The sequence below is a fragment of the Dendrobates tinctorius genome, unplaced genomic scaffold (genome assembly GCF_039654945.1).
Source record: "Dendrobates tinctorius isolate UK_male_01 unplaced genomic scaffold, ASM3965494v1 ptg000082l, whole genome shotgun sequence".
NCBI classification, from domain to species: Eukaryota; Metazoa; Chordata; class Amphibia; order Anura; family Dendrobatidae; genus Dendrobates; species Dendrobates tinctorius.
The window spans coordinates 25,143,779-25,169,511 of NW_027361750.1; the positions used below are offsets into that span (position 1 = coordinate 25,143,779).

At 44.5% G+C, this 25,733-nt stretch overlaps 1 protein-coding gene across 1 annotated transcript in view; it reads right to left on the reverse strand.

Moving 5' to 3' along the window:
- Positions 1-25,733, reverse strand: part of RP1 (RP1 axonemal microtubule associated) — a 742,035-nt gene that overhangs the window by 433,135 nt on the left and 283,167 nt on the right. Inside the window, exon 19 of the mRNA XM_073583994.1 lies at positions 6,383-6,515. Coding sequence (XP_073440095.1) covers positions 6,383-6,515 — 133 coding nt within the window. The remainder of the gene's footprint in view (positions 1-6,382; positions 6,516-25,733) is intronic.

Below are 25,733 nucleotides of genomic sequence, written 5' to 3' on the forward strand. Positions count from 1 at the left end.
GAAATCAAAGCAATTAAAAGATTGGTTACTTTGGGAAGCACCTTTGTTCTTGTCTTCAATAGTTTTTAGATATGAGAATCTCCCCCTTAGGCCGGGGTCACACTTGCGAGTGTGATGCGAGAAACTCACCGCGAGTCTCTCGCATCAATACCCGACACTGCCGCCGGCACTCGGGACCAGAGTGTGCGGCTGCAGAGAAATACATGCAGCCGTACACTCCGGTCCGAGTGCCGGCGGCAATGTCGGGTATTGATGCGAGAGACTGGCGCAAGTTTCTCGCATCACACTCGCAAATGTGACCCCAGCCTTACTGCAATGTTTCCCCTTTCTTTCACAGCAGGCAGTCTGTCACATAGAGTGTGCACAGAGGCTGCAGTGGAATTTCCTCCTACTCCAGGTCTATTTAGTGTTTTAGGTTAGCCAGATGTTTCGCTAGGTAGAATCTGCAGAGATCCCATGGTAGAGATTGCTAAAAGGTAATAAAAGTGCCACTGCCCCATGTTAAAGTTAATCTGTCAGTAGGATCGTCAGTCCCAAGCCGTCTATAAGGGCTCTTAGGTTATAGGGGAAGCTCAATGCAATGATACCTTGATATCTGAGATCTGATGTCTTATTCCAGAGAAATCCACGTTTCTCTTATATGTAAATGAGCTGTTAAGATCTATGGGCCGGACATAGAGCTGCATGAGAATCTGCATCCAGAGATTATTGTAAATTAAATGGGGCATTACTGTGATATGTGTAATGGCCGCTTTCTGCTCTCCTGATCTCACTGCAGAGCTGTGTGTGATTATACCTGACACATCTGCAGGTTCCTCTCAGCTTCCATCTCACAGGCAGACAGGGTTGTAATATTGTTGCAATAGAGCAGAGCTGTGAGAGCTGCAGATGCTAACGTGCTTGTTGGAAAACATAGTTCAGTTGTACTGTAATTTGTTAGTTACTTGTCTCCTACTGTTAACACCCCCTTTTATTAAAAATAATCTCTGGAGGCAGATTCTCATGCAGATCAGTGTCCAGCTCATATCCTGAAACATCCAATTTACATATAAGAAAATCATTGATTTCTCTGGACTATAACATCATATCACAAATATCAAGATATCATTTTATTCAGATTCCTATGACCTACATGCCCATATAGATGGTTTAGAAGGGTTATTCCTACTGATAGATTCCCTTTAATATATGCATAGTGGGTCCCAAAAAAAGTCCTCTGTTTCCCTTGTGTGCTTTTCTTTGTACTTATCAGACATCTTATATTAAAACTGGCTTATAGTAAAGGACTATTGATTTTTGTAATAACAATACAATCTCATATGATTGTTCCATGATAGACCCCCTCTAAGTCTCTAATAAGAATAAACCTTCTGATTTTCTTTTTTAGAAATTTTTAGCATAGAAATAAAGGGAAAAACATTTAAAAAATATAGAACGAGTAAGAATTTGAAAGGTTTTTGTTTAATGGTAGCACATATAATGTTACTGTGCTGTTAATGTAAAGACTGGGAACATTAAAATGCAGTTCTTTAAAGAAAAATTTGCAATTGGAATGAGCAGACATTTTTATAAGGCTCATAAACAAGTTTTGAGTATTTAATAAGCAAATTAAAAATAACATGAAAACCCAGTGTTTATTGTAGAGGAACTGTTATGGTCGTGTGAACAACATAAGACAAAGCATATGTAGAATATTAAATCATACAGTTGTGGCCAAAAGTATTGACACCCCTGCAATTCTGTCAGATAATACTCAGTTTCTTCCTGAAAATGATTGCAAACACAAATTCTTTGGTATTATTATCTTCATTTCATTTGTCTTAAATGAAAAAACACAAAAAGAATTGTCCTAAAGCCAAATTGGATATAATTCCACACCAAACATAAAAAAGAGGGTGGACAAAAGTATTGGCACTGTTCGAAAAATCATGTGATGCTTCTCTAATTTGTGTACCTGTGGCACCTAACAGGTGTTGAAAATAACTAAATCACACTTGCAGCCAGTTGACATGTATTAAAGTTGACTCAACCTCTGTCCTGTGTCCTTGTGTGTACCACATTGAGCATGGAAAGAAGAAAGAAGACCAAAGAACTGTCTGAGAGAAACCAAATTGTAAGGAAGCATGAGCAATCTCAAGGCTACAAGTCCATCTCCAAAGACCAGAATGTTCCTGTGTCTACCGTGCGCAGTGTCATCCAGAAGTTTAAAGCCCATGGCACTGTGGCTAACCTCCCTAGATGTGGACGGAAAAGAAAAATTGACAAGAGATTTCAACGCAAGATTGTGCGGATGTTGAATAAAGAACCTCGCCTAACATCCAAACAAGTTCAAGCTGCCTGCAGTCCGAGGGTACAACAGTGTCAACCCGTACTATCCGTCGGCGTCTGAATGAAAAGGGACTGTATGGTAGGAGACCCAGGAAGACCCCACTTCTTACCCCGAGACATAAAAAAGCCAGGCTGGAGTTTGCCAAAACTTACCTGAAAAAGCCTAAAATGTTTTGGAAGAATGTTCTCTGGTCAGATGAGACAAAAGTAGAGCTTTTTGGGCAAAGGCATCAACATAGAGTTTACAGGAGAAAATAAGAGGCATTCAAAGAAAAGAACACGGTCCCTACAGTCAAACATGGAGGAGGTTCCCTGATGTTTTGGGGCTGCTTTGCTGCCTCTGGCACTGGACTGCTTGACCGTGTGCATGGCATTATGAAGTCTGAAGACTACCAACAAATTTTGCAGCATAATTTAGGGCCCAGTGTGAGAAAGCTGGGTCTCCCTCAGAGGTCATGGGTCTTCCAGCTGGACAATGACCCAAAACACACTTCAAAAAGCACTAGAAAATCGTTTGAGAGAAAGTACTGGAGACTTCTAAGGTGGCCAGCAATGAGTCCAGACCTGAATCCCATCACCTGTGGAGAGATCTAAAAATGGCAGTTTGGAGAAGGCACCCTTCAAATATCAGGGACCTGGAGCAGTTTGCCAAAGAAGAATGGTCTAAAATTCCAGCAGAGCATTGTAAGAAACTCATTGATGGTTACCGGAAGCTGTTGGTCGCAGTTATTTTGGCTAAAGGTTGTGCAAACAAGTATTAGACTGAGGATGCCAATACTTTTGTCTGGCCCATTTTTGGAGTTTTGTGTGAAATGATCAATGTTTTGCTTTTTGCTTCATTCACTTTTGTGTTTTTTCATTTAAGACAAATTAAATGAAGATAATAATACCAAAGAATTTGTGTTTGCAATCATTTTCAGGAAGAAACTGAGTATTATCTGACAGAATTGCAGGGGTGTCAATACTTTTGGCCACAACTGTATCAGCTAGTGGGCTCCTGATGTTCTGTACTGAGATTGTGAGGGAAAGACAAAACATCTCTAAGGCATGCTTATGTTTTTAAGTATTAGTACAGTATTACTTATCTGTCCTGACTCAGGTACCGAAAGAACACCGTGAGCACAACTCAAGATGGTGCTAAGGTTAGGTTCCCAAACCGTTAAAGCAACAAATATGAACCTAGCACTCAACTTAAAGGTATTTGTAAGGCGGTTTATTGTAGTACAATAAACATGTGGTATATAGATTGTGTGTCGTTTTCCCCTCTCCTATATACTGACAAGCTCATTACCTTAGAGAGATTATTCTCCTCAATGCCTAAAGCACCATCGTCCTTTCTGATAGATGCCTATAAGCTCTACACAATCTATATACCACACGTAACTGAAGAAGGTCACATTGACCGAAACGTCTTTTTTCGTGTACTACAATAAACCGCCTTACAAATACCTTTAAGTTGAGTGCTAGGTTCATATTTGTTGCTGACTCAGGTACCAGCTTCTGGTTCCTTCCCCTAGGACCAATTGCCTTTATGCAAATCTGCAGTGAGCTTCTGTGATAAACGGTAACCATTGACATCATTACCCAAGACCTTGTAAGGATGACTCAGACATCTCTGTGATGTCTGAGTATTCAGTAAACATGACATTCAGTTATCATGTGTACCTGAGGAGTTTGCTTCACCATCCACTTCACTCATTTGGCTAATCATCTTTTCAGCAAGCTTGTTTGTAAACTTTCTATATCACTTCCTAGCTCATAGTTGCAGTTAATCATTCATCTGCTGTAAGCATGAAAAACTCTTCTCTGCTAATTCTGGTGTTATTCACACTTACAATTCTGCTGCAAATATGATTCTCTGCAAGCATTTATCCAGTTTGCCTGTTCACCAATGCTGTGTGAGGCAGTGACTGGTGTTACATGTGAGGGTCACTGTATGTTCCCACCCAGGAAGTGCATGGAGGGGTATTGAGGTCATGAGAGGGCATTGCAGTCACAGGCGTAGCTGTGGTTGCAATGCAGACTAAAGTGAGTATAGGTCTTGGACATGCTGGTTGTCCAAGGCAGATTTAGGAAAAACCTGCTCTGGGCTTTTGAAACAGACTGCAGATGGTAGTGCTGCAGTCCATTTAATTCCAGGCCGGGTTTTCCATGTGGCTGAAGGCCTCAGGTTGCAAGTTTAAAACCCTGCAGTATAGGGTCTGGGTGTGTCAGGTTCAGGGTCAGTGCCCGTCTGGTGTTTACTAGAGTGCAGAGCAGTCGGCTCTGCACAGCTCCACCTGTGTGAGGCAACACATGCAAAAGGAGCCAAAGAGCCAAGGCAGCTGGAAAGCCTGGCACCCACAGTGCACACAGCGGTGCAGTCACCCACGCAACCAGTCAGAGGAGGACTGGCCTGTTTAGTGACTGTAAACTGGAGGATATGGTTCCTGGCTGTGGTCCGGAGGATATGGTGTACTGTGCAATGCTGTGAATAGAACATTAACACAGCGGTGCACTCACCCACTGCAACCGGTCAGAGGTGGACTGGCATGTTTAGTGACTGTAATCCAGAGGATATGTGCCCGGCTGCGAACCAGAGATTGACTGTCTTGTTTCCTGGCTGCGATCTGGAGGATATTGTGTGCTGTGTTTTTTGAGTTGAACATTAAAGAGACGTTTTTGCTTTGAACTCTGCTGGGTCACTGCCTCATCACTGCATAGGGTGCTACCGCTGCACCGCAGCTGTCTTGCGGTTGACCAGTTACCTGTTATCAGTCGGTAGATAGCATACAACTCTGCCAATAACCATTAACTTGCATTGTCTTTGAATTAATATACATATCTAATTCTTGAATGTTTCCACAATCCTAGCTCAATGTCTTCTGATGTTTTCTGTTTCACATGTCTGTTTGCTATCTTGCATATCCTGCTGTACTGGTCCTTACTGATTCATTTGTCATATGTAAAGTGTAAAGGCCCCATTACACATAACGATGTCCCAGCGATCCCACCAATGATCCGACATGGATGGGATCGCTGGGACATCATTAGGCTGATCACTGGTGAGCTGTCACATAGACAGCCCCTCTAGCGATCAGGACCAGCGAGCAAGCTGGTATCTAAGGTAAACAGCGGGTTTCTAAGAGCTGCGCTGCTCTTGGATACCCGCTGTTTACCCTGGAAACCAGCGTGCAAACGTCACTGATCATTCGTCTCCTGCTGCCACACGCAGCGATGCGTGCTGGCCAGCGGGAGACCAACGATCAAAAAATGGCCCAGGATGATGCTGCACGATCAGCGATACCCGGCGGGGGGGCCGGTCACTGATGTTTGTCACACACAGCGATGTCGCTGGCAAGATCACTGTGACATTACAAAATCAGTGATCTCGCTATGTGTGACAGTGCCTTAACTCTGCTGTGTCATCACACTTGGCCTGTGTTACGCACCCTGACCTTTGGCTTAGAATATCAACCTCAAAAAATTCCATTGCATTCCATTGTTGATGATATCTTACAGTTGATCGCACAACATAGATCCCATGAGTTGCATTTCGCATTGGCTAATGACCAATTCAGTAACTTCTACAGGAAATGGTCTAAATGGGACCAAACTTTCCCTACTCCTATTACTTGAATGAATCCTTTAACACTTAGTAATCTTGATATAAGAAAAGCTGTTTTAGTTTTGCCTCTGACATAACTGATCTTGTATCTACTATTTGACATAGGGTTAGATCTGTAATGACACTCTTTATACTCATTTGTGTGTTTTTATGTTCTTTATTGCTATTATTCTATTGTACAATCTTGTATTCTACATATTTAGGCGTTGGCAAGATACGTTTGTAAAATGACATCATTAATGCATGTTTTGCATTTTCTGCACATGATGTCAATTTGTAATTTCGCTACTTCCCCTTATCTTTCCTTCTCTTCCCATTCCCATCCCCCCCCCCCTGTCTTCCCCTCTCCCCATTCTTTAAAAGAATAAAATCTTTGGAAAAGAATATCAACCTCACCTGGTGAACATCTAACATACAGTCAAATAATCAAGTTATAAACACACTCACCAGGATAAATCATGTTGCCATCTTCAACAACTGGAAGCTCGCACATCAGATCCCTATTTCCATGATTTTTTGACAACCACTTGTTGGCTTCAAAAGTAAACGTTTTTCCATTTTTCATTTTCTGTAGAATTATCTAGGAAAATGGATTTGTCATGATTAAAATGTTTTAATTTAACTTTCTTTTAGTAATTAGGTCCAATAGAGTGCTCTCAGTCACAAAAAAGGAGGGGAAAAGTTTTTCCATCCAGCAAAGCAAATTAAAAGCAAAAAATTCTATATTCTGACTTCATTAAAATAGCAGCATGGGCATAGAAGCATACTTTGAGTTTTGAGTCTGACTGTTCAGTCATAGTGTCTACAATTAAAAGTTAGACAGACTCAAAACGTGTCAGATATTTTCCTATGCCTATGTTACTATTTTAATGAATTCACAATAAATAATATTTTGCTTTTAATTAACTTTGCTCAATGGAAAAATCTTTCCCATCACAATGAACAAATGTGCTTGGCACCTTACAAGCCTTATTGGTGCACAGTGGAGTAGATTGCCCAGGAATCAAATTAAAAAAAACACTGTACTTAGATTGTATGCACTCTTTCCACAAACTTTCTTATATACAAATGAGAATGTCTTTGGTTTCACATGACGGTAATAGTAGGCGTGTTTTTTAATTGTCTCTAGAATTATAAGTTGAGGTGCTGGAGGCTTTGACATAATATACTATGCATCACTTGTGACATTAGCAGTCAGCTAATTGAACATTTTTTGCAACTTGGTCTGGAATCTGAAGTTTTAATTACTATACCTATAAAAATATATCACTGTCTGTGTTGGTAATTGCTGCGGCCAGTGCAGTAGTTCTCTGCAGCTCTCATGCCCAAGATTCCCAGCCCCGCAGTGTGAATAATCATAAGCGACTGTAGGGCGGGATCTGTGACAGCGCGTCCACACAGGCACGATAGCCAGGCCATGAAGTGATGTGAAAGAACGGGCAGCGCTAACTGCGCATACCCAAGAAAATATATTACAGGGCAGGCACCAGCATTTGAAATTGAACACAGAGGAGGCGGAGCAAAGACATAAGGATGAAATGAGTGATGGATGCGAGGCGTCTGTGTCAGAGGGGGAAAGACCTTTTCCCGGTCAAAATTCTGGCATGTGTGACCAATTTTATAAACGATTATTTCTGCGGTGGAAGGGACGCTAAATAAAAGAGCCACCTTGACAGAATGCAGCATTAGTGCTGCACAAGGTGGCTCTTTTACTTAAAAACGCCCTGGGGGGGGGGGTGACAGGTTCCCTTTAACCCATTTCCTGCTTCTTTAACCGCTTTTACACATAAGATGTACAATTACATCATATGTCATGTGACACTCCTTTACATGTACAGAAACTGAACTTGCATTATCTCTGTCGCGTCCGTCTGCGGTCTGGGCTGCAGACAGACAGCGCCCCGAGTAGCACCGACACCCTTTACCCCTATACAGGGATCTGGATTTACTGCAGAGCCCAGGAAGCGCTGTCTGAACAGGAGCAGAGTGCCAGAGCAGAACGGTCGCAATAGAACAGCAGGAAGGGAGCCAAAAATGGAGACGGAAACCAGGCGAGCAGCGGAGGTACAGAAACGGCAGGCAGAGGCAGAGTCGAGAGTCCAGGCAGAGGTCAAAAACCGGGAGAGTAGCGGAGGTACAAAATCATCAGGTAGTAGAGGGGTCATGAATCCAGGCCAAGGTCAGCGTCAGTAATCAGGAGAAATGCAAGGTACAAAAACGGCAGGCAACAGAGTAGTCAGAAGTTCAGGCTGAGGTCGGAGTTAACGATAGGCAATCACAAGTAACACGTAGGGGAACCAAGAATATATCCGGCGGCTTGCAAGCCCAGTCCCAAGGTATTTGAGGGATCAGGTCATCCCTCACAGGCTCCCGGGCTGGTGATGTCATCAGGACCGCCCCCAGGACCAGACCTGATGATGATGCACCAGCCCCTTCATGACTGACAGAGGAGCGGAGTCTGCGTCCAGTAGACGCCTGCGCAGAAGCCCTTTCATTGTTGCCGCCCTCACTCAGGCGCGAGCCACGGCGCCTCCTAGTGGTTGAGGGCGGAACAGCAGGCCCCGAGATCGACGACGACATGTCAGTCCGGCGTCTCCTGGTGGCCGAGGCCTGGACAGCAGGCCCCGAGCCCGAGGGCGGCGTGACAGTCCGTCGCCTCCTAGTGGCTGAGGGCGGAACAGCGGGCCCCGAGTCTGACGGCGACGTGACAGTACCCCCCTCTCCAGGAGGGGCCTCCGGACCCTCAAAACCCGGTTTGTCAGGGTGCAGGAGATGAAATCTCCTAATTAATGCCTTGGCATGGATGTTCCTTGCGGGGACCCAGGACCTCTCCTCCGGGCCGTAGCCCTTCCAGTGTATAAGATACTGTATGGAGTCTCTCACAAGGCGGGAGTCAAGGATACCCTGGACTTCATACTCCAAGGACCCTCCGACCGAAACAGGAGGAGGAGGGGACTGGACAGGGTGAATTGGGGAGTGATACAGTTTGAGGAGAGACTTGTGGAACACGTTAGGTAATTTAAATGACTGCGGAAGTTTCAAACGGAAGGCTACCGGGTTAACCACTTCTATAATTTCATATGGGCCGATAAATCTGGGACCCAGTTTGGCAGACGGTACTTTCAGTTTGATGTTTTTAGTCGAAAGCCAAACCTTGTCCCCAACCCCCAAGTGTGGCCCCTTGGACCGTCGTTTGTTTGCAGCTGAAGCCTGTCTAACTTGAGCCCCTTTCAAATTTGTATTTACTTCAGACCATATTGTTTTCAAGCGATGTATGTTTTTCTCTACCCCAGGGAGCTCCGACATCCTAGCCGAGAACGAACCAAAGCGCGGATGCAATCCAAGGTTACAAAAAAAAGGGGTAGTTTTAATGGAGTCCTGGTAGCGATTATTTAAGGCAAACTCAGCCAATGGTAGATGTTCTACCCAGTCGGACTGGTGTCCTGACACGTAACAACGGAGGTATTGCTCCAGAGCTTGATTAGCATGTTCGGTTTGCCCATCGGTTTCGGGGTGGTAGGCCGAGGAGAAGGATAACTCAACACCGATGCGTTTACAGAACGCCCTCCAGAATTTTGAGACGAACTGGGTACCTCTGTCGGACACAATATTTGACGGAACACCATGAAGACGTACAATGTGCACAAGGAACAATTTGCTCAAGGTTTCGGAGTTAGGTAAGCCAGACAGGGGAATAAAATGGCACTGTTTGCTGAACCTGTCTACCACCACCCAGATACATGTTTTCCCATCTGAGGTCGACAGGTCTGTGATGAAGTCCATGGAGATGTGGGTCCATGGACTCTCAGGGGTGGGCAAGGACTGAAGCCAGCCAGCAGGGCGATTATGGGTGGATTAAAAAATCGAACCTTGAAAAGAACAAGGCCCACCTGGCCTGCCTGGAATTCAGTCTTTTAGCTGACTCCAGGTAGGTCAGGTTTTTGTGGTCTGTAATGACGGTGACCTTGTGTTTGGGCCTTCGAGAAAGTGACGCCATTCCTCGAAGGCCCATTTGATTGCTAGTAATTCCCGATTCCCAATATCATAGTTCTTCTCTGTGGCAGAGAACTTTCGGGAAAAAAAAGCACATGGGCGCAGCTGAGTGAGGGCTGCAGTGCTTTGCGATAGCACTGCTCCCACTCCGACTTCGGAGGCATCCACCTCCACAATAAATGGGCGGTCTAAGTCAGGTTGTACTAAAACCGGGTTGGCCACAAAGCATTCTTTTAACATAGAAAATGCTTGAATGGCCTCGGGATTCCAGTTGGTCACGTCCGCCCCCTTTCGGGTTAGATCCGTGAGTGGCTTGGCAATCTCAGAAAAACTCCTGATAAACTTACGGTAGTAATTGGCAAATCCCAAAAATCGCTGCAATGCTTTCAGCGATTTGGGTTGCACCCACGCCTTAATAGGTTGGATCTTGGCAGGATCCATGCGGAACCCCCTGCCTGAGACCATGTACCCCAAAAATTGTACCTCCTCAGCGAAAAAGACACATTTCTCCAACTAAGGCTAGTTTCACACTTGCTTTTTTTTGCAGCGCGTTTTTCCCGCAAAAAAACGCATTGAAAAAACGCATACATAAGCATACAACTGCTGCGTTTTTTTCAAGCATTTTTATGAGCATGCATGAAAAAAACGCAGCGTTTTTATGCGTTTGTATGCGTTTTTAGCGCGTTTTTACCGCGTTTGCGTTTTTTTCCAACATTTTTAGGTGGCCCCTCACACTACCCAAACCATGACTTTACTAACCCTAACCCTGACCCTAACCCTAACCCTAACCCTGACCCTAACCCTAACCCTAACCCTGACCCTAACCCTTAACCAAATCATACTTAACCCTAACCCAAACCCTAAACCCTAACTAACCCTAACCCTAACCCTAACCCTGACCCTAACCCTAACCCTGACCCTAACCCTGACCCTAACCCTAACCCTAACCCTGACCCTAACCCTAACCCTGACCCTAACCCTTAACAAAACCATACTTAACCCTAACCCTGACCCTGACCCTAACCCTAACCCTAACCCTAACCCTAACCCTAACCCTAACCCTGACCCTAATCCTTAACAAAACCATACTTAACCCTAACCCTGACCCTAACCCTAACCCTGACCCTAACCCTAACCCTAACCCTGACCCTAACCCTAACCCTAACCCTAACCCTGACCCTAACCCTTAACAAAACCATAATTAACCCTAATCCTGACCCTAACCCTGACCCTAATCCTTAACAAAACCATACTTAACCCTAACCCTGACCCTAACCCTAACCCTGACCCTAACCCTAACCCTAACCCTGACCCTAACCCTAACCCTAACCCTAACCCTAACCCTGACCCTAACCCTTAACAAAACCATACTTAACCCTAATCCTGACCCTAACCCTGACCCTAACCCTTAACCAAACCATACTAAACCCTAACCCTGACCCAAAACCCAACCCTAACCCTGACCCTGACCCTAACCCTAACCCTAAACCCCCTTAACTAACCCTAACTCTAACTCAAACCCCTAAATTCCATGGTTAAAAAAAAAAACGCATATGCAAAAAAACGCTTACATGAGCATGCCAGTGCGCACATATGCGCATCCATAGGCTATAATGGCCCTTTTTAGCGCAAAACGTGCGCATATGTGCGCATGCGCTTTTTTGCAGGGCCAAAAAATGCAACATGATGCGTCTGGAAAATCCAATCGCACACCCCAAAAAAACGCAGCGCATGAAAATCGCATACATGCGCTTACAAGCGCGCAAGTATGCGCACCCATGTTAAAGATAGGGGAAAAAACGCATGCGCAGGTTAGCGTTTTTTTCCAGCGCTAAAAAACGCAAATGTGAAACCAGCCTTAGCAAACAAGGAGTTCTCCCGTAGTCTCTGCAGTACTGAACGGACGTGTTGAGCATGTGTCACAGGGTCAGTGGAGTAAATCAAAATATCATCCAAGTACACAATGACATACACACCACAGATGTCCCTGAAAATATCGTTAACAAAGTGCTGAAACACTGCAGGAGCATTGCTGAGTCCGAAAGGCATTACTAGGTACTCAAAGTGACCAAGAGGTGTATTAAACGCTGTCTTCCACTCATCGCCGTCTCTTATGCGGATTAGATTGTATGCCCCCCGGAGGTCAAGTTTAGTAAACCAACGGGCTCCAATTAGCTGATTAAAAAGATCAGGGATGAGTGGAAGCGGGTACTGGTTCTTTATAGTGATTGCGTTTAATTCCCGGTAGTCAATGCAGGGTCTGAGACCACCATCTTTCTTCTCTACAAAGAAGAACCCAGCTCCAACTGGTGAAATAGATGGTCTAATGAACCCCTTTCTTAAGCTATCCGCTATGTACTCATTCATGGCCTGACGCTCTGGACCAGAGAGATTAAATATTCTCCCTTTTGGAAGACGGGCATCTGGAATTAGGTTTATAGGACAATCATACTCTCTGTGGGGCGGTAGTTTCTCAGACTCTATAATGGAAAAGACATCTCCATAATCCCTGAGAGCAAACGGTATGAAGGGGTGTTTTTTTAGCTTGGTTTGATTTACTGCTACAGACATGCAATTATCCTGGCATTGCGAACTCCAGCGCACCACATCACCCAGGTGCCAGTCAATGACAGGGTTATGTTGACGTAGCCACGGCATTCCCAAAATGACTGCAGAAGATAGATTGTCCAACACAAAAAAGGAAATAAGCTCAGTATGTAGTGCTCCTACTGACATAGTTATCTTAGCAGTAACAAATTTAACCCCCTCCTGAATAATGGATGTGCCATTAATAGCCGTGGTTTTAATTGGAATATTAAGTTTCAGTAGTGGGACATCAAGTTTTTTAGCAGCAAAAGAGTCCATAAAATTCCCTTCAGACCCGCTATCGACATAGGCTTTTAAACACAGAGAATCCTGACCAACATACAATGAAATAGGTAGTAAAACTTTGGCCGCATCTGCGGGCAATACCTGAGCCTCTGCGCAACCATAGCCAGAGCTGCTCAGAGGCTGCTGTTCCCGGGGTACGGATCTCTGACGTTCAGCTTTGTCCCTGCAGCATGCTCGAGCAGGAAGGTGAGACGGATCCTCCAGGCTGTATACTGAGGCTTAGTAACAGGTGTTTTAGTCAAACAATCAGCTCAGGCAAGAGAGGAAAGGAAAAAAAAATTCAGAGAAACTGTCTTTATATAGGTGTGATATATATATACACACACACAAGAGACAGTTTTATTTGGGCCGGATATAATGTCGCGTCCGTCTGCGGTCTGGGCTGCAGACAGACAGCGCCCCGAGTAGCACCGACACCCTTTACCCCTATACAGGGATCTGGATTTACTGCAGAGCCCAGGAAGCGCTGTCTGAACAGGAGCAGAGTGCCAGAGCAGAACGGTCGCAATAGAACAGCAGGAAGGGAGCCAAAAATGGAGACGGAAACCAGGCGAGCAGCGGAGGTACAGAAACGGCAGGCAGAGGCAGAGTCGAGAGTCCAGGCAGAGGTCAAAAACCGGGAGAGTAGCGGAGGTACAAAATCGTCAGGTAGTAGAGGTGTCATGAATCCAGGCCAAGGTCAGCGTCAGTAATCAGGAGAAATGCAAGGTACAAAAACGGCAGGCAACAGAGTAGTCAGAAGTTCAGGCTGAGGTCGGAGTTAACGATAGGCAATCACAAGTAACACGTAGGGGAACCAAGAATATATCCGGCGGCTTGCAAGCCCAGTCCCAAGGTATTTGAGGGATCAGGTCGTCCCTCACAGGCTCCCGGGCTGGTGATGTCATCAGGACCGCCCCCAGGACCAGACCTGATGATGATGCACCAGCCCCTTCATGACTGACAGAGGAGCGGAGTCTGCGTCCAGTAGACGCCTGCGCAGAAGCCCTTTCATTGTTGCCGCCCTCACTCGGGCGCGAGCCACGGCGCCTCCTAGTGGTTGAGGGCGGAACAGCAGGCCCCGAGATCGACGACGACATGTCAGTCCGGCGTCTCCTGGTGGCCGAGGCCTGGACAGCAGGCCCCGAGCCCGAGGGCGGCGTGACAGTCCGTCGCCTCCTAGTGGCTGAGGGCGGAACAGCGGGCCCCGAGTCTGACGGCGACGTGACAATCTCTGGCAGATAATGGCCAATAACGCCCCCCTGCTGTAACCAGTTAAATGCTATCATTAATCTCTGACAGTGACATTTAACCCCTTCACGACCTATGACACATATATACTTTATAGTTCGTGTCCCTGTATTCCATGGAGGCTCTGAGTGCTGAGCCCGCATGTTTTCCAGCATGCTGACATGTGCCCTCAACAGCCATGGGTAGAATCACAATCCACCCACTGCTGTTAACCCAATCTCTGGCTTAACATACTTGTGACGGAAGCGTTTCACAAACCTCGCCCATCGGCACCGTGTCACATGACCAGGAGTCGCCAATGGGTGATTATGAAAACCCAGGGTCTGCATGAAACCGCTGTCATTGTCATTGCTGGATTGGTATGACCTCCACCCACTGGCCGGCGCTCATAGCAGATGAGTATTTTAGCTACACATAGCATTGAAGCCAAAGAAAACTAAAAAAAGTTTTTAAAAAAGTTAAAAAAAATTTAAAAAATATAAAAGTTCAAATCACCCAACATTCACCCCATTCAAAATAAAACAATTAAAAAAAATTAAAAATACACATATTTGGTATTGCCGCATTCAGAAAACCCTGATCTATCAAAATATTAAAAGAATTAATCAGATCGGTAAACGGCGTAACGAGAAAAAAATAAAAAAGTCAAAATTACATTTTTTGGTTTCCCACAGAATTGCAATAAAATGCAATAACTGGTGATCAAAACATTGCATCTACACCAAAATGGAATCAATAAAAACGTAAGCTTGACTGGACTAGACACATAGAGGGCCAGGTTGGACAAGGGGCACATTGTTAAATAAAGTGGGCCAGGCTGGATGAGATTATTAAATAAAGGGGGCCTGGATGAGGGACTTAATTACCATTTGGGAGCCAAAATTGAGGAGCATGTTATACTAGTTTATGGTGACAAGTGGGGAACATAATTTCTTTAGGGTCCAATTAAGGACATTATTACTACTATAATTTACTTTTTAGGAAAAGGGGGGGTCCTGTTATTGTGCAGGGTGGCACTACATCGCTTTTTTCTTCATCTGACATAGTGTAGAAGATGGGGAAAAGTGGGGGAGTATGCTCTGGAAGCGATCAGCTATTGATGACTGTGAAAAAAAGTAATCACCTCTCCACAGGATAAGTGATAACGTATTGATTAGTGGGGTCTGACTGCTTGGAACCATTGGGCGAAATTGGAACTTTAAACTGGAGCTGCATGTGCGACCACTGATCTATTCATTCCCTCAGTGGCTGCGAGCGCTGCACTTGTTTTTTTGGAAGCCCCAAAGAGAATGAATGGAGCTACGGTCTGACATCCCATCTGCCGCTCCATTTTAAAATGGGAATAAGTGTCCTATCAGGGATAAAACGTCCCCATTATTCTGATCGGTGCAGTTTCTAATGGTCGGAACTAAGCAAGTACCTATCCTGTAGAGCCCATTGATCTGTGATAACTTGCTTTAACCAAATAACCCCTTTACTGTAAACTACCGCAATAGTTCATCCCAGTTATAGCATGTGCCTAGTAGATGTGCAGGAGGCTCCTCTGTTTTACAGCCGATGAACTACTATAACGGGGATAACGGCTAACAGGTATTTGCATATAGCTGTAGGGTGGGCCTCTAGGGTCAATTTCCCCAGTGAGACCCAGACACCCTAGTCCGACCCTGTTTGCAAAACTGAAAGAAATGAACTGGAGTATAAGTTGATATATATGCAACATGCAGGAGCATGTTCACACTGGCTATTAAACAGACAAAAGCTAAGATAGAAACAAATTAAACATATACCCTGCTATAATTAACGCCTTACTGTCCTTTGATGTACTATTACGTCCATGTGCCCTGGGCCCCTATGACCTTAGTCGGAATAGTATGCGATCAGCCGCACTCACGGGGGAGCGTGGCTGATCGCAGCCAGGTGTCAGCTGATTCTCACAGCTGACACCTGGCACTAAGTGCTAGGAACAGACACAGACCACTCCCGGCACTTTAACCCCCAGCACACTGAGATCAAACATGATTACAGTGTTCCGGGAGCAGGCAGAGGGGCTGTCAGCTGTAACAGCCCCTTTGCCTTTGGATCAGAGACCCCCTGACATGACGCGGGGTCCCGATCGCTCCCATTGTAATCCGATGTCGTCATGACGACATCCGGGGTACCAAAGCTCAGAGACTTCCTGTCATGCGCAGTGCATGTCAGGAAGGCTCTGAGGTTAGTGACAAATACCTGTAGCGCTGACAGCTTATATGGCATGCAGATCTGCAAGCCATATAAGTGATCAGCCTGCACAAAATGAGTGTCCCATAGTGGGACACAGTGTAAAACATAGAATGAAATAAAAAAAAAAAAAATTGTAAAAATCTAAAACAATAATAAAATAATAAAAATTAAATATTTATTCCATCAATAAATCAATATTTGAACAAAAAAAATATAAACAATAAAAGTATACATATTTAGTATCGCCGCATCCGTGACGACCTGACCTATAAAACTGTCCCACTAGTTAGCCCCTTTAGTGAACATGATTAAAAAAAAACCAAGGCAAAAAGCAACGCTTTATCATCATACTGCCGAGCAAAAAGTGGAATAACACGCAATCAAAAAGACAGATATAAATAAACGTGGTACTGCTAATAACGTCATCTTATCACGCTAAAAAGAAGCTGCCATATAGCTCCATCACCGTAAAATTAAAAAAGTTATAGCTCTCAGAATAAAGCGATGCAAAAATAATTATTTTTTCTATAAAATAGTTTTTTACTGTATAAAAGCACCAAATTATAAAGAAAATGATATAAATGAGGTACCGCTGTCATCGTACTGACCTGAAGAATAAAACTTCTTTATCAATTTTACCACACGCAGAACGGTATAAACCCCCCCCAAAAGAAATTCATGAATTGATGGCTTTTATTCATTCTGCCTCCCAAAAATCGGAATAAAAAGCGATAAAAAAATGCCAGAAAATGGTGCCAATAAAAGCGTCAACTCGTCCCGCAAAAAACAAGACCTCACAGGACTCTGTAGGCCAAAATATGGAAACTTCATAGCTCTCAAAATGTGGTGATGAAAAAACTATTTTTGCAATAAAAAGCGTCTTTTAGTGTGTGACAGCTGCCAAACATAAAAAACCCACTATAAATAGTAAATCAAACCCCCCTTTATCACTCCCTTAGTTAGGGAAAAATGACAAAATAAAAAATGTATTTATTTCCATTAGGGTTAGGGTTTGTTAGGCGTCAGGTTCCTGTCTCTGCACAGCAGGAATCCCGAGCCTTGCATTCAGCAGTCTCCCATTCCTCTCCGGCCACAGAGGAGGCTGCTCAGCAGACTTGTTGATCCAGGCGCTCTGCTCAGACCAGCTCTGTAAGTTTAGTTGCTGCTGCCACCTCTGGTCCAGCTATAGCAATGCATGCTGGTCAGCAGCGAGCTACTCCAGGGAGTAAGTCCTCCTTTCGGTCCACAGATCATGCCTGTGGGATGATCTCTCATTGGAGATTGGAGGTTACATGCTCAGGTCCTTCTCCAGCTCGGATTGGACCATCAGGAGGGTCAGGAAGGTCCCGGAAGGACGCAGCTATAAAAGGCTCACATGGCCGCCCGGCCATGCGCTAGTATGGACTACATTACCAGACTATGAGGAGTAAGTGTTGTATGCATGTATGAATGTCGCAGGTGCGACGCCACGCGCTCAGAAGATCTAGAGGGACTCTGACCCCATGTCCTTGGGGCAGAGTTCTGTGACTGCATTCTGTGCGCTCCGTTGCCGAGCTCTGTGAGCTAAACAGGCTCGGCATTTATGTTCTGCGGTAGTGCGGTTCTGTGAGGTAGCAGAGCTCGCCCTGTACACACCGGTGACATTAACCCGCATGTGTTCTTCCTTTATACCACCATATAGCGTCCACCATTACCTAACAGCAGTATACCACCTCTGCACAGTGGACCCCGGGTTGCGATTGCACTTTCTCATATTTTATATTTAGTGTGATCCGCAACCCTAACATTGTTGGGGCTAAAGTTAGGGTTAGGGTTGGGATTAGGGTTACGGGTGTGTTAGGGTTAGGTTTGTCTTTATGGTTATCTTTACTGTTGGGATTAGGGTTAGGAGTGTGTTGAGGTTAGGGTTGCAGTTAGAATTGGGGGGTTTTCCACTGTTTAGGCACATCAGGGGCTCTCCAAATGCGGCATGCGTCTGATCTAATTCCAGTCAATTCTTCGTTGAAAAAGTCAAACGGTGCTCCTTCCCTTCTGAGCTCTGCCATGCGCCCAAACAGTGGTTTACCCCCACATATGGGGTATCAGCATACTCAGAAAAAATTGCACAACAACTTTTGTGGTCCAATTTCTCCTGTTAGCCTTGTGAAAATAAAAAATAGCGGGCTAAAAAAATCATTTTTGAGGAAAAAAAATGATTTTTTATTTTTACGACTCTACATTTTAAACTTCTGTGAAGCACTTGGGGGTTCAAAATTCTCACCACACATCTAGATAAGTTCCTTAGGGGGTCTACTTTCGAAAATGGTGTCACTTGTGGTTTTTTTTCACTGTTTAGGCACATCAGGGGCTCTCCAAATGCAACATGGCGTCCGATCTCAATTCCAGCCAATCTAGCATTGAAAAGTAAAATGCCGCTCCTTCCCTTCTGAGCTCTGCCATGCGCCCAAACAGTGGTTTACCTGCATATATACATAAAACAAATTGGATCTGAAGTAAATTTTTTGTGAAAAAAAGTTAAATGTTCATTTTTTTTAATCATTCCAAAAATCCCTGTGAAGCACCTGAAGGCTTAATAAATGTCTTGAATGTGGTTTTGAGCACCTTCAGGGGAGAAGTTTTTAGAATGGTGTCACTTTTGGGTATTTTCTATCATATAGACCCCTCAAAGTGACTTCAAATGTGATGTTGTCCCTAAAAAAAATTGGTGTTGTAAAAATGAGAAATCGCTAAAACATTCTCTGAAACGAATTGCAATTCTCTGAAACTTGCGAATTTCCTGAAATTCGATTCAAAGTTGATTTGCAGCATATTGATTTGATCATATCTACTTGATGCTAATGTTAAATCTAAGGGATTCACACACACCTCTTTCTCCCAAGGTATGAACTTTTTATCACATCACAAATTATGCTGTAATTCATATCGAATAATAATTCAAATCATATATGCTTGACTAATCTACTTAACGAGTAGATAACAGAGAATAGGTTAGAAAATCAGCTGTATAGAAAATAATCAGCAAGCAAAACTGTATTCAGAGTGGTAGTACATTAAGGTAGGCAGGAATCGTTTACACTAATGGTCAAGCATGGTTCAGGCTCATTGATAGGAAATTGAAGATGAGCAGCAGGTTCAAATGCCAACTGGGTCAGTAATGGAAAAACTGCCAGGCCAGATACTGTAGCGCCGCTTTGCAAGTATGTTTGAGATGCACCTTGCTCATGCAACAGATAAGAGTCCTGCATAGAATACAAAAGATAATGTGGAAATGTGCGCCATCCAGCATTCTGTATAAATTTTCCATGTTGCCAGCCTTATGAATCTAAATAAAATAATGAGAAGATAAATTTGACAAAGGGTCAATGGCGCAGGAAAAATATACCTGGCAAAGGAACAGCAAGAGCACATGTAGAGATGACCTACTATTGACTATTTATCTCACTCTACGTGCTTTATTTGAGGCACAAGGCTATGTATTTTTCTGTATAATCTATTGTATTTGTTATGAGCCCATAATAAAAGAGAAACGGTTGTTTAAATATACAGTGTGTAAAAGATTCATTTTGACAAATTATGTATCTGGAATGAGGAAAATAGTTTCTCACATTATTGCAATTACTATTACAAAATGTTACCTAACGTCACTACCCACACAATGTTTTGGGGAAAAAATATAACTGATGTTCAAATGTCGCAATACCATACATTGCCACAAGCTACTTACAATGGTGTAGCTTGCCACAGAGATGATAGTCTTATTGACTGCCGACTGTAAGAGTGAGGTCAGGACCTCAAGTTACGGTTGGTTCTGGCTGTGAGCTGCATGTAGTCACATTGATGCGCCATCCCACCACTTTGAGGAAAGACTGCTAGGAGGAGCAGTGAGTTGTGGATAAAAGGAGAGGTTTGGGTCATTTGGACCACGGATGTAGATAGAACACATGCAGTGCCTATTGGAGTTGTAAGACAGTTAGGCCAAGTCCATTTCGAAGCACTGCATTACTAGCTAAAAATATTTACAATTGAGAGTCCTCAGTGGTTGATATCTTTATGGCTAACTGAAAAGATAGTAACACACTGCAAGCTTTCGAGACTACTCAGGTCTCTTCATCAGGCTAGACTAATACAACATCTGAAGAATCACATATTTATACACAAGCCAGCACAGAAAAAATGCAACAGATAAGACAAGTGACATGAAGCAGAACTATCATTATGAGAGAGGGAGAAACAGTTATGGCAGTAACTATTGGAACAGTTCATAGATAAGGAGGGTGAAACTGTCATTGTCCGGTGATTGAGGTCTGGTCCATGGTCCTGATGCCTCCACAAGGTCAGAGGAGAAAATTCCTTACAATGATATGTATCGTTCCTGTATCATTACTAGCTAAAATATTTTGCTGGAGATCGGCATTGATTACCTTCTGGCAATGGGGTAGAGGACAAGAAATTTAATGCAAGGACTGGAGAGCTCTATGTAAATTCTAAAGGGATTTATTGGACTTATGGCTATTGATTTAAATTATTAATTCTCAAAGCATATTTAGAAGATTCTTTGGATGAGCTAAATGATCAATCCTGGTTGTCACTGGAGCAGAGAATGAACTAAAGCAGTCCCTGCTTGTAGGACAGGTTAGACTGGCTGGAATGTGTGGCCTGTCTGGAAGCGCTCTGGAGGATAGGACCTCAAAATAAGTGGGAAGTACAGTGAAGAAAAAAGTATTTAGTCAGCCACCAATTGTGCAAGTTCTCCCACTTAAAAAGATGAGAGAGGCCTGTAATTGACACCATAGGAAGACCACAACTATGGGAGTCAAAATGAGAAAAGAAATCCAGAAAATCTCCTTGTCTGATTTGGAAAGATTTATTTTGCAAATTATGGTGGAAAATAAGTATTTGGACATTAACAAAAGTTCATCTCTAATATTTTGTTATATATCCTTTGTTGGCAATGACAGAGGTCAAACGGGGGTTTTACACATAGCGATATCCCTAGCAATATCGCTAAAACGTCACTGATTTTGTGACGTTATAGCGATATTGCTAGCGATATCGCTATGTGTGATACTTACCTCTGACCGGCTCCCCCGCTATCTGTTGCTCATTGCGCGAGATCGGGCGGCTCCATTTCTCGTCGTCTGCTTCCTGCTGGGCTTCCTGCTGTGTGAGACGAGCGACGCTGGACGCGGGCGGGAGGACGTCTTCATCGCTGTGTGTGAAAGGTGAGTATCGTCCGCTGCGTCGCTGCTGCATCGCTGTGAGGTCTGCCTGTGTGTCAGCTCACTAGCGATCATTTAGCGATGCACCAGCGATCCTGACCGGGTCGTTTCGCTGGTCGGATCGCTGGTGCATCGCTAAATGTAAAAGGGCCTTAAGTCTTTACAAGGATGGCACACACTGTTGGTGGTATGTTGGCTCATTGCTCCATGCAGATCTCCTCTAGAAACTGAAATAGGGCAGATAAAAAGGAATGAGGATATGATGGGGCAAAATGCAATGTGGGAAGCTAGGTTAACACGTGGGGTTAACTCTTTCTGCTCATCCCTGTTACCTACACAAGTTTAGCCCAAGTAGCAGAAGCTGAAACTGGTGCAGGAGGGGGGCAAGGTCTAAACACTCTGATGCACAAAGGAACCCAGGACCAGTCTGTCCCAAAAGCGAACAGGTCACTTTCCCCAGTGGGTCCTGTGCAGGACTGGCTTTCCCGCACCCATACATGAGCAGTGTTCAGCACAGTACACATCACATAATGAAACATGTACAGATATGAGCAGCTTTTCCTCATTCACTTAACAAACTAGCCAGATAGTTATTAAATAGAAGCATAAACAAATTTGTGAACAAGGGAACCCCAAGAGCACAGTGATGACTCATCCAAGAAGTCACAAAAGACCCCCCAGTAACATCTACAGAACTGCAGGCCTCACTTGCCTCAGCTAAGGTAAGTTTTAATGACTCCACAAAGAAAGAAACTGGAGAAAAATGGCCTGCATGGCAGAGTTCCAAGCCGAAAACCACTGTTGAGCAATAAGAACATAAAGGCTCGTCTCAGTTTTGCCTGAAAACATCTTGATGATCCCCAAAACTTTTGACAGAATACTCTGTGGACTGAGGAGACAAAAATTGAACTTTTTGGAAGGTGTATGTCCCATTACATCTAATGTAGAAGTAACACAGCATTTAAAAAAACGAACATCAAACCAACAGTAAAATGTGGTGGTGGTCGTGTGATGGTCAGGGGCTGTTTTGCTGCTTCAAGAACTGGAAGACACTCTGTAGTAAATGGAACCATGAATTCTGCTGTCTACCAAAAAATCCTGAAGGAGAATGTCAGCCATCTGTATGTGACCGCAAGTTGAAGCATGCTTGGGTTATGCGACTGGACAATGATTCAAAACACACCAGCAAGCCCACTTCTGAATGGCCTAAGAAAAACAAAATTAAGACTTTGGAGTGGCCTAGTCAAAGTCCTGACCTTAATCTGATTGAGATGCTGTGGCGTGACCATAAAAAGGCGGTTCATGCTCAGAAACCTTCCAATATGGCTAAATTACAACAATTCTGCAAAGATGAGAGAACCAAAATTCCTTGAGAATGTTGTAAAAGACTCATTGCCAGTTATTGCAAACACTTAATTGCAGTTGTTGCTGATAAGAGTGGCCCATTAGGTTTAGAGGTAATCACTTTTTCACACAAGGCCCTGTAGGGGTAGATGTCCAACTTGAACCATCTATTCCGAAGCAACTACCTCCCAGGTTCCTGGTGGCCCACTGGCTAGCTATTGTTCATGATGGAATGGTCCCAGTGCACTGTGTCAACTTAGGAGAGCAAGACATCATGATTTCCTCTAGGAGTGAAGTAGCTCGGATTAGGGGCATGCCCGAAGAAGTAATACCACCTCAGGCTGTGCAACTGACGGTAAAGCAGGGAGATCCTTGGACAGTGGCAGTGGAATTTTCTCTTGCACCAGAGCCCCAGTATATACAGGAAGGACGGCAGATATTGGAACAGATGCAGGCTGAGCTATCCGATCTTACTTCATCGCAGGTCCAGCAGGTGGAGGCTCTACTAGGACGATATCGGGACGTATTCGCTGGTCATGAGGATGATTTTGGCTGCACCACCGCCATCACAAATGAGATACCTACAGGAAATGCCGCTCCCATTAGAGAGCGATACCGACAAATTCCTCCACAACTGTACCAAGAGGTGAAAAGTATGCTTAGTCAGATGGTGCAGAAGGGCGTCTTAAGGGAGAGTCAGAGTCCATAGGCTGCCCCTAGAGTGCTAGTGAAGAAAAAGGATGGCACACTACGTTTTTGTGTGGATTATCATAAGCCTAATGCCTGCACTGTGAAAGATGCGCATCCGCTACCCAGAATTGAGGAATCCTTGTCGGCGTTGGGAAAAGTCAAATTCTTTTCAATGTTGGACCTGGCCAGCGGATACTAACAAGTGTCAATGTCAGAGCAGAATCGGCCCAAGACAGCCTTTATACTCCCAATGGGCCTGTATGAATTCAACCGGATGCCGTTCGGGTTAGCCACTGCCCCTGGAACATTCCAATGGTTAACGGAAAGGTATTTAGGTGATTTAAATTTTGAAGCCACACTCATCTATCTGGACAACATTATTGTTAATGCCGCTTCTTTCGAGGACCATCTACAAAGACTGGAACAGGTGCTAAGCCACCTTCAGAGACACTGACTAAAGGTGAAACCTCTGAAATGTCATTTGTTCCGCACCCAAATTGAGTACTGGGGTCATGTTGTCTCTGGTGGGGGGAGTAAAGCCATCTTGAGAAAAAATTGCTGTGGTGCAGGACTGGCCCACACCGGAGATGGTGAAAGACATCCGAGCCTTCTTGGGACTGACCGGGTATTACCGGCATTTCGTGAAAAATTTTGCCCGCATAGCGAACCCTCTGCTGGAACTCTTGAAGTGAGTGCCCTCAGGCGCAAATAATCAAGCCATCCATTGGAGAGAACAACAGGAAAAAGCCTTTCAGGATCTGAAGAAAGCACTGTCAAAGGCCCCGGTATTGGCTTACGCGGACTTTTCTCAACCGTTCATTTTCCACCCTGACAGGAGCCTACATGGGCTTGGGGCTGTGTTGTCACAGATACAGGATGGGAGAGATAAGGTGATGGCTTATGCAAGTTGCCCCCTTCATGATTCTGAATGAAATCCGGACAACTACAGTTCCTTTAAGCTAGAGCTGCTGGCGTTGGTGTGCGCTAAGAAGGAGAGGTTCACGGAGTACTTATCTGGGTCTGAAGTATTGGTGCGTACTGACAACAACCCACTGGCACATTTGGAAAATGCAAAGCTGGGACCTCTGGAACAACGATGGGTTGCTAGAATGGCAAAGTTCCGGTATAAAATCACCTACAAACGAGGAGCTGAGAATACTCATGTTGACACCTTATCCAGGGTGAAACATGAAAAACCTGGTTGAAGTAGGGATGGGGAATTAGAAGGTGAGGAAACCCCCAGGATGGTTTTGGCTACACAGGAGCAGGCGCAAGTACTGGCCCAGAAAGGTATCTTGGGGCGAACATGTGATGAGTGGGTGTGATAACTGGAAAATGGGGAACTAGCCCTAATTAGACAGTGGGTGACGTCAAAGAGACTTCCCAGTCTAGAAGAAAGAAATGCTCTCTCTCCAGAGACCCTAAGGATTCTTCGGCAGAGGGAATGTCTCTAGATGAAGAATGGCTTTTTATACAGAAAAGTTCAACTACAGAAAGAATTAGGAGTCACCTGGCAGGTGGTAATTCACGAGACACTACTACTAAAGGTGGCCACCGAGGCCCATGAAAGGGGAGCACATTTTGGTCAGGAGAAGACCTTTCAGTGGTTGCAACGGTTTGTTTACCATCCTTGGCTGAAGGCTGTAGTGGAAGAGATTTGTCGGCTCTAAAGAACTTGTGAGCTAGCCAAACCACCGGAACAGAGAGACCCCATTCAAACTATAGTATCATCTGCCCCTCTGGAACTATTAATGATAGACTATCTGACCATCAGGTCAGCACATCAGGGGTACGAATATTGTCTGGTAATGGTGGACCACTTCACAAAGTTTGCCATCATGACCCCGACTCGAGATCAAACTGTGGAATTCACCGCACATCTTTAAAAACTTCATTCAGATCTACGGGTGTCCAAAGCGTATCTATTCGGACCAAGGGGCCTGCTTCCTAGGGAAAGTGATGGAATAACTACACCGAATGTACCAAATTGAGAAGTCTCGCACCACACCGTACCATCCTTAGGGTAATGGAGCCTGTGAACAGTTCAACTGCACGTTAATTCAAATGCTGAGAACTCTGGAGGAAGACCGGAAGGAATGGTGGCCTGAGTACGTAGCCGAACTAGTCTAGGTGTACAACAATCGGGTTCACCAGACCACCGGGTATACCCCATATATTTTGCTGTTTGGTCGTGCAGGAAAAGAGATCAC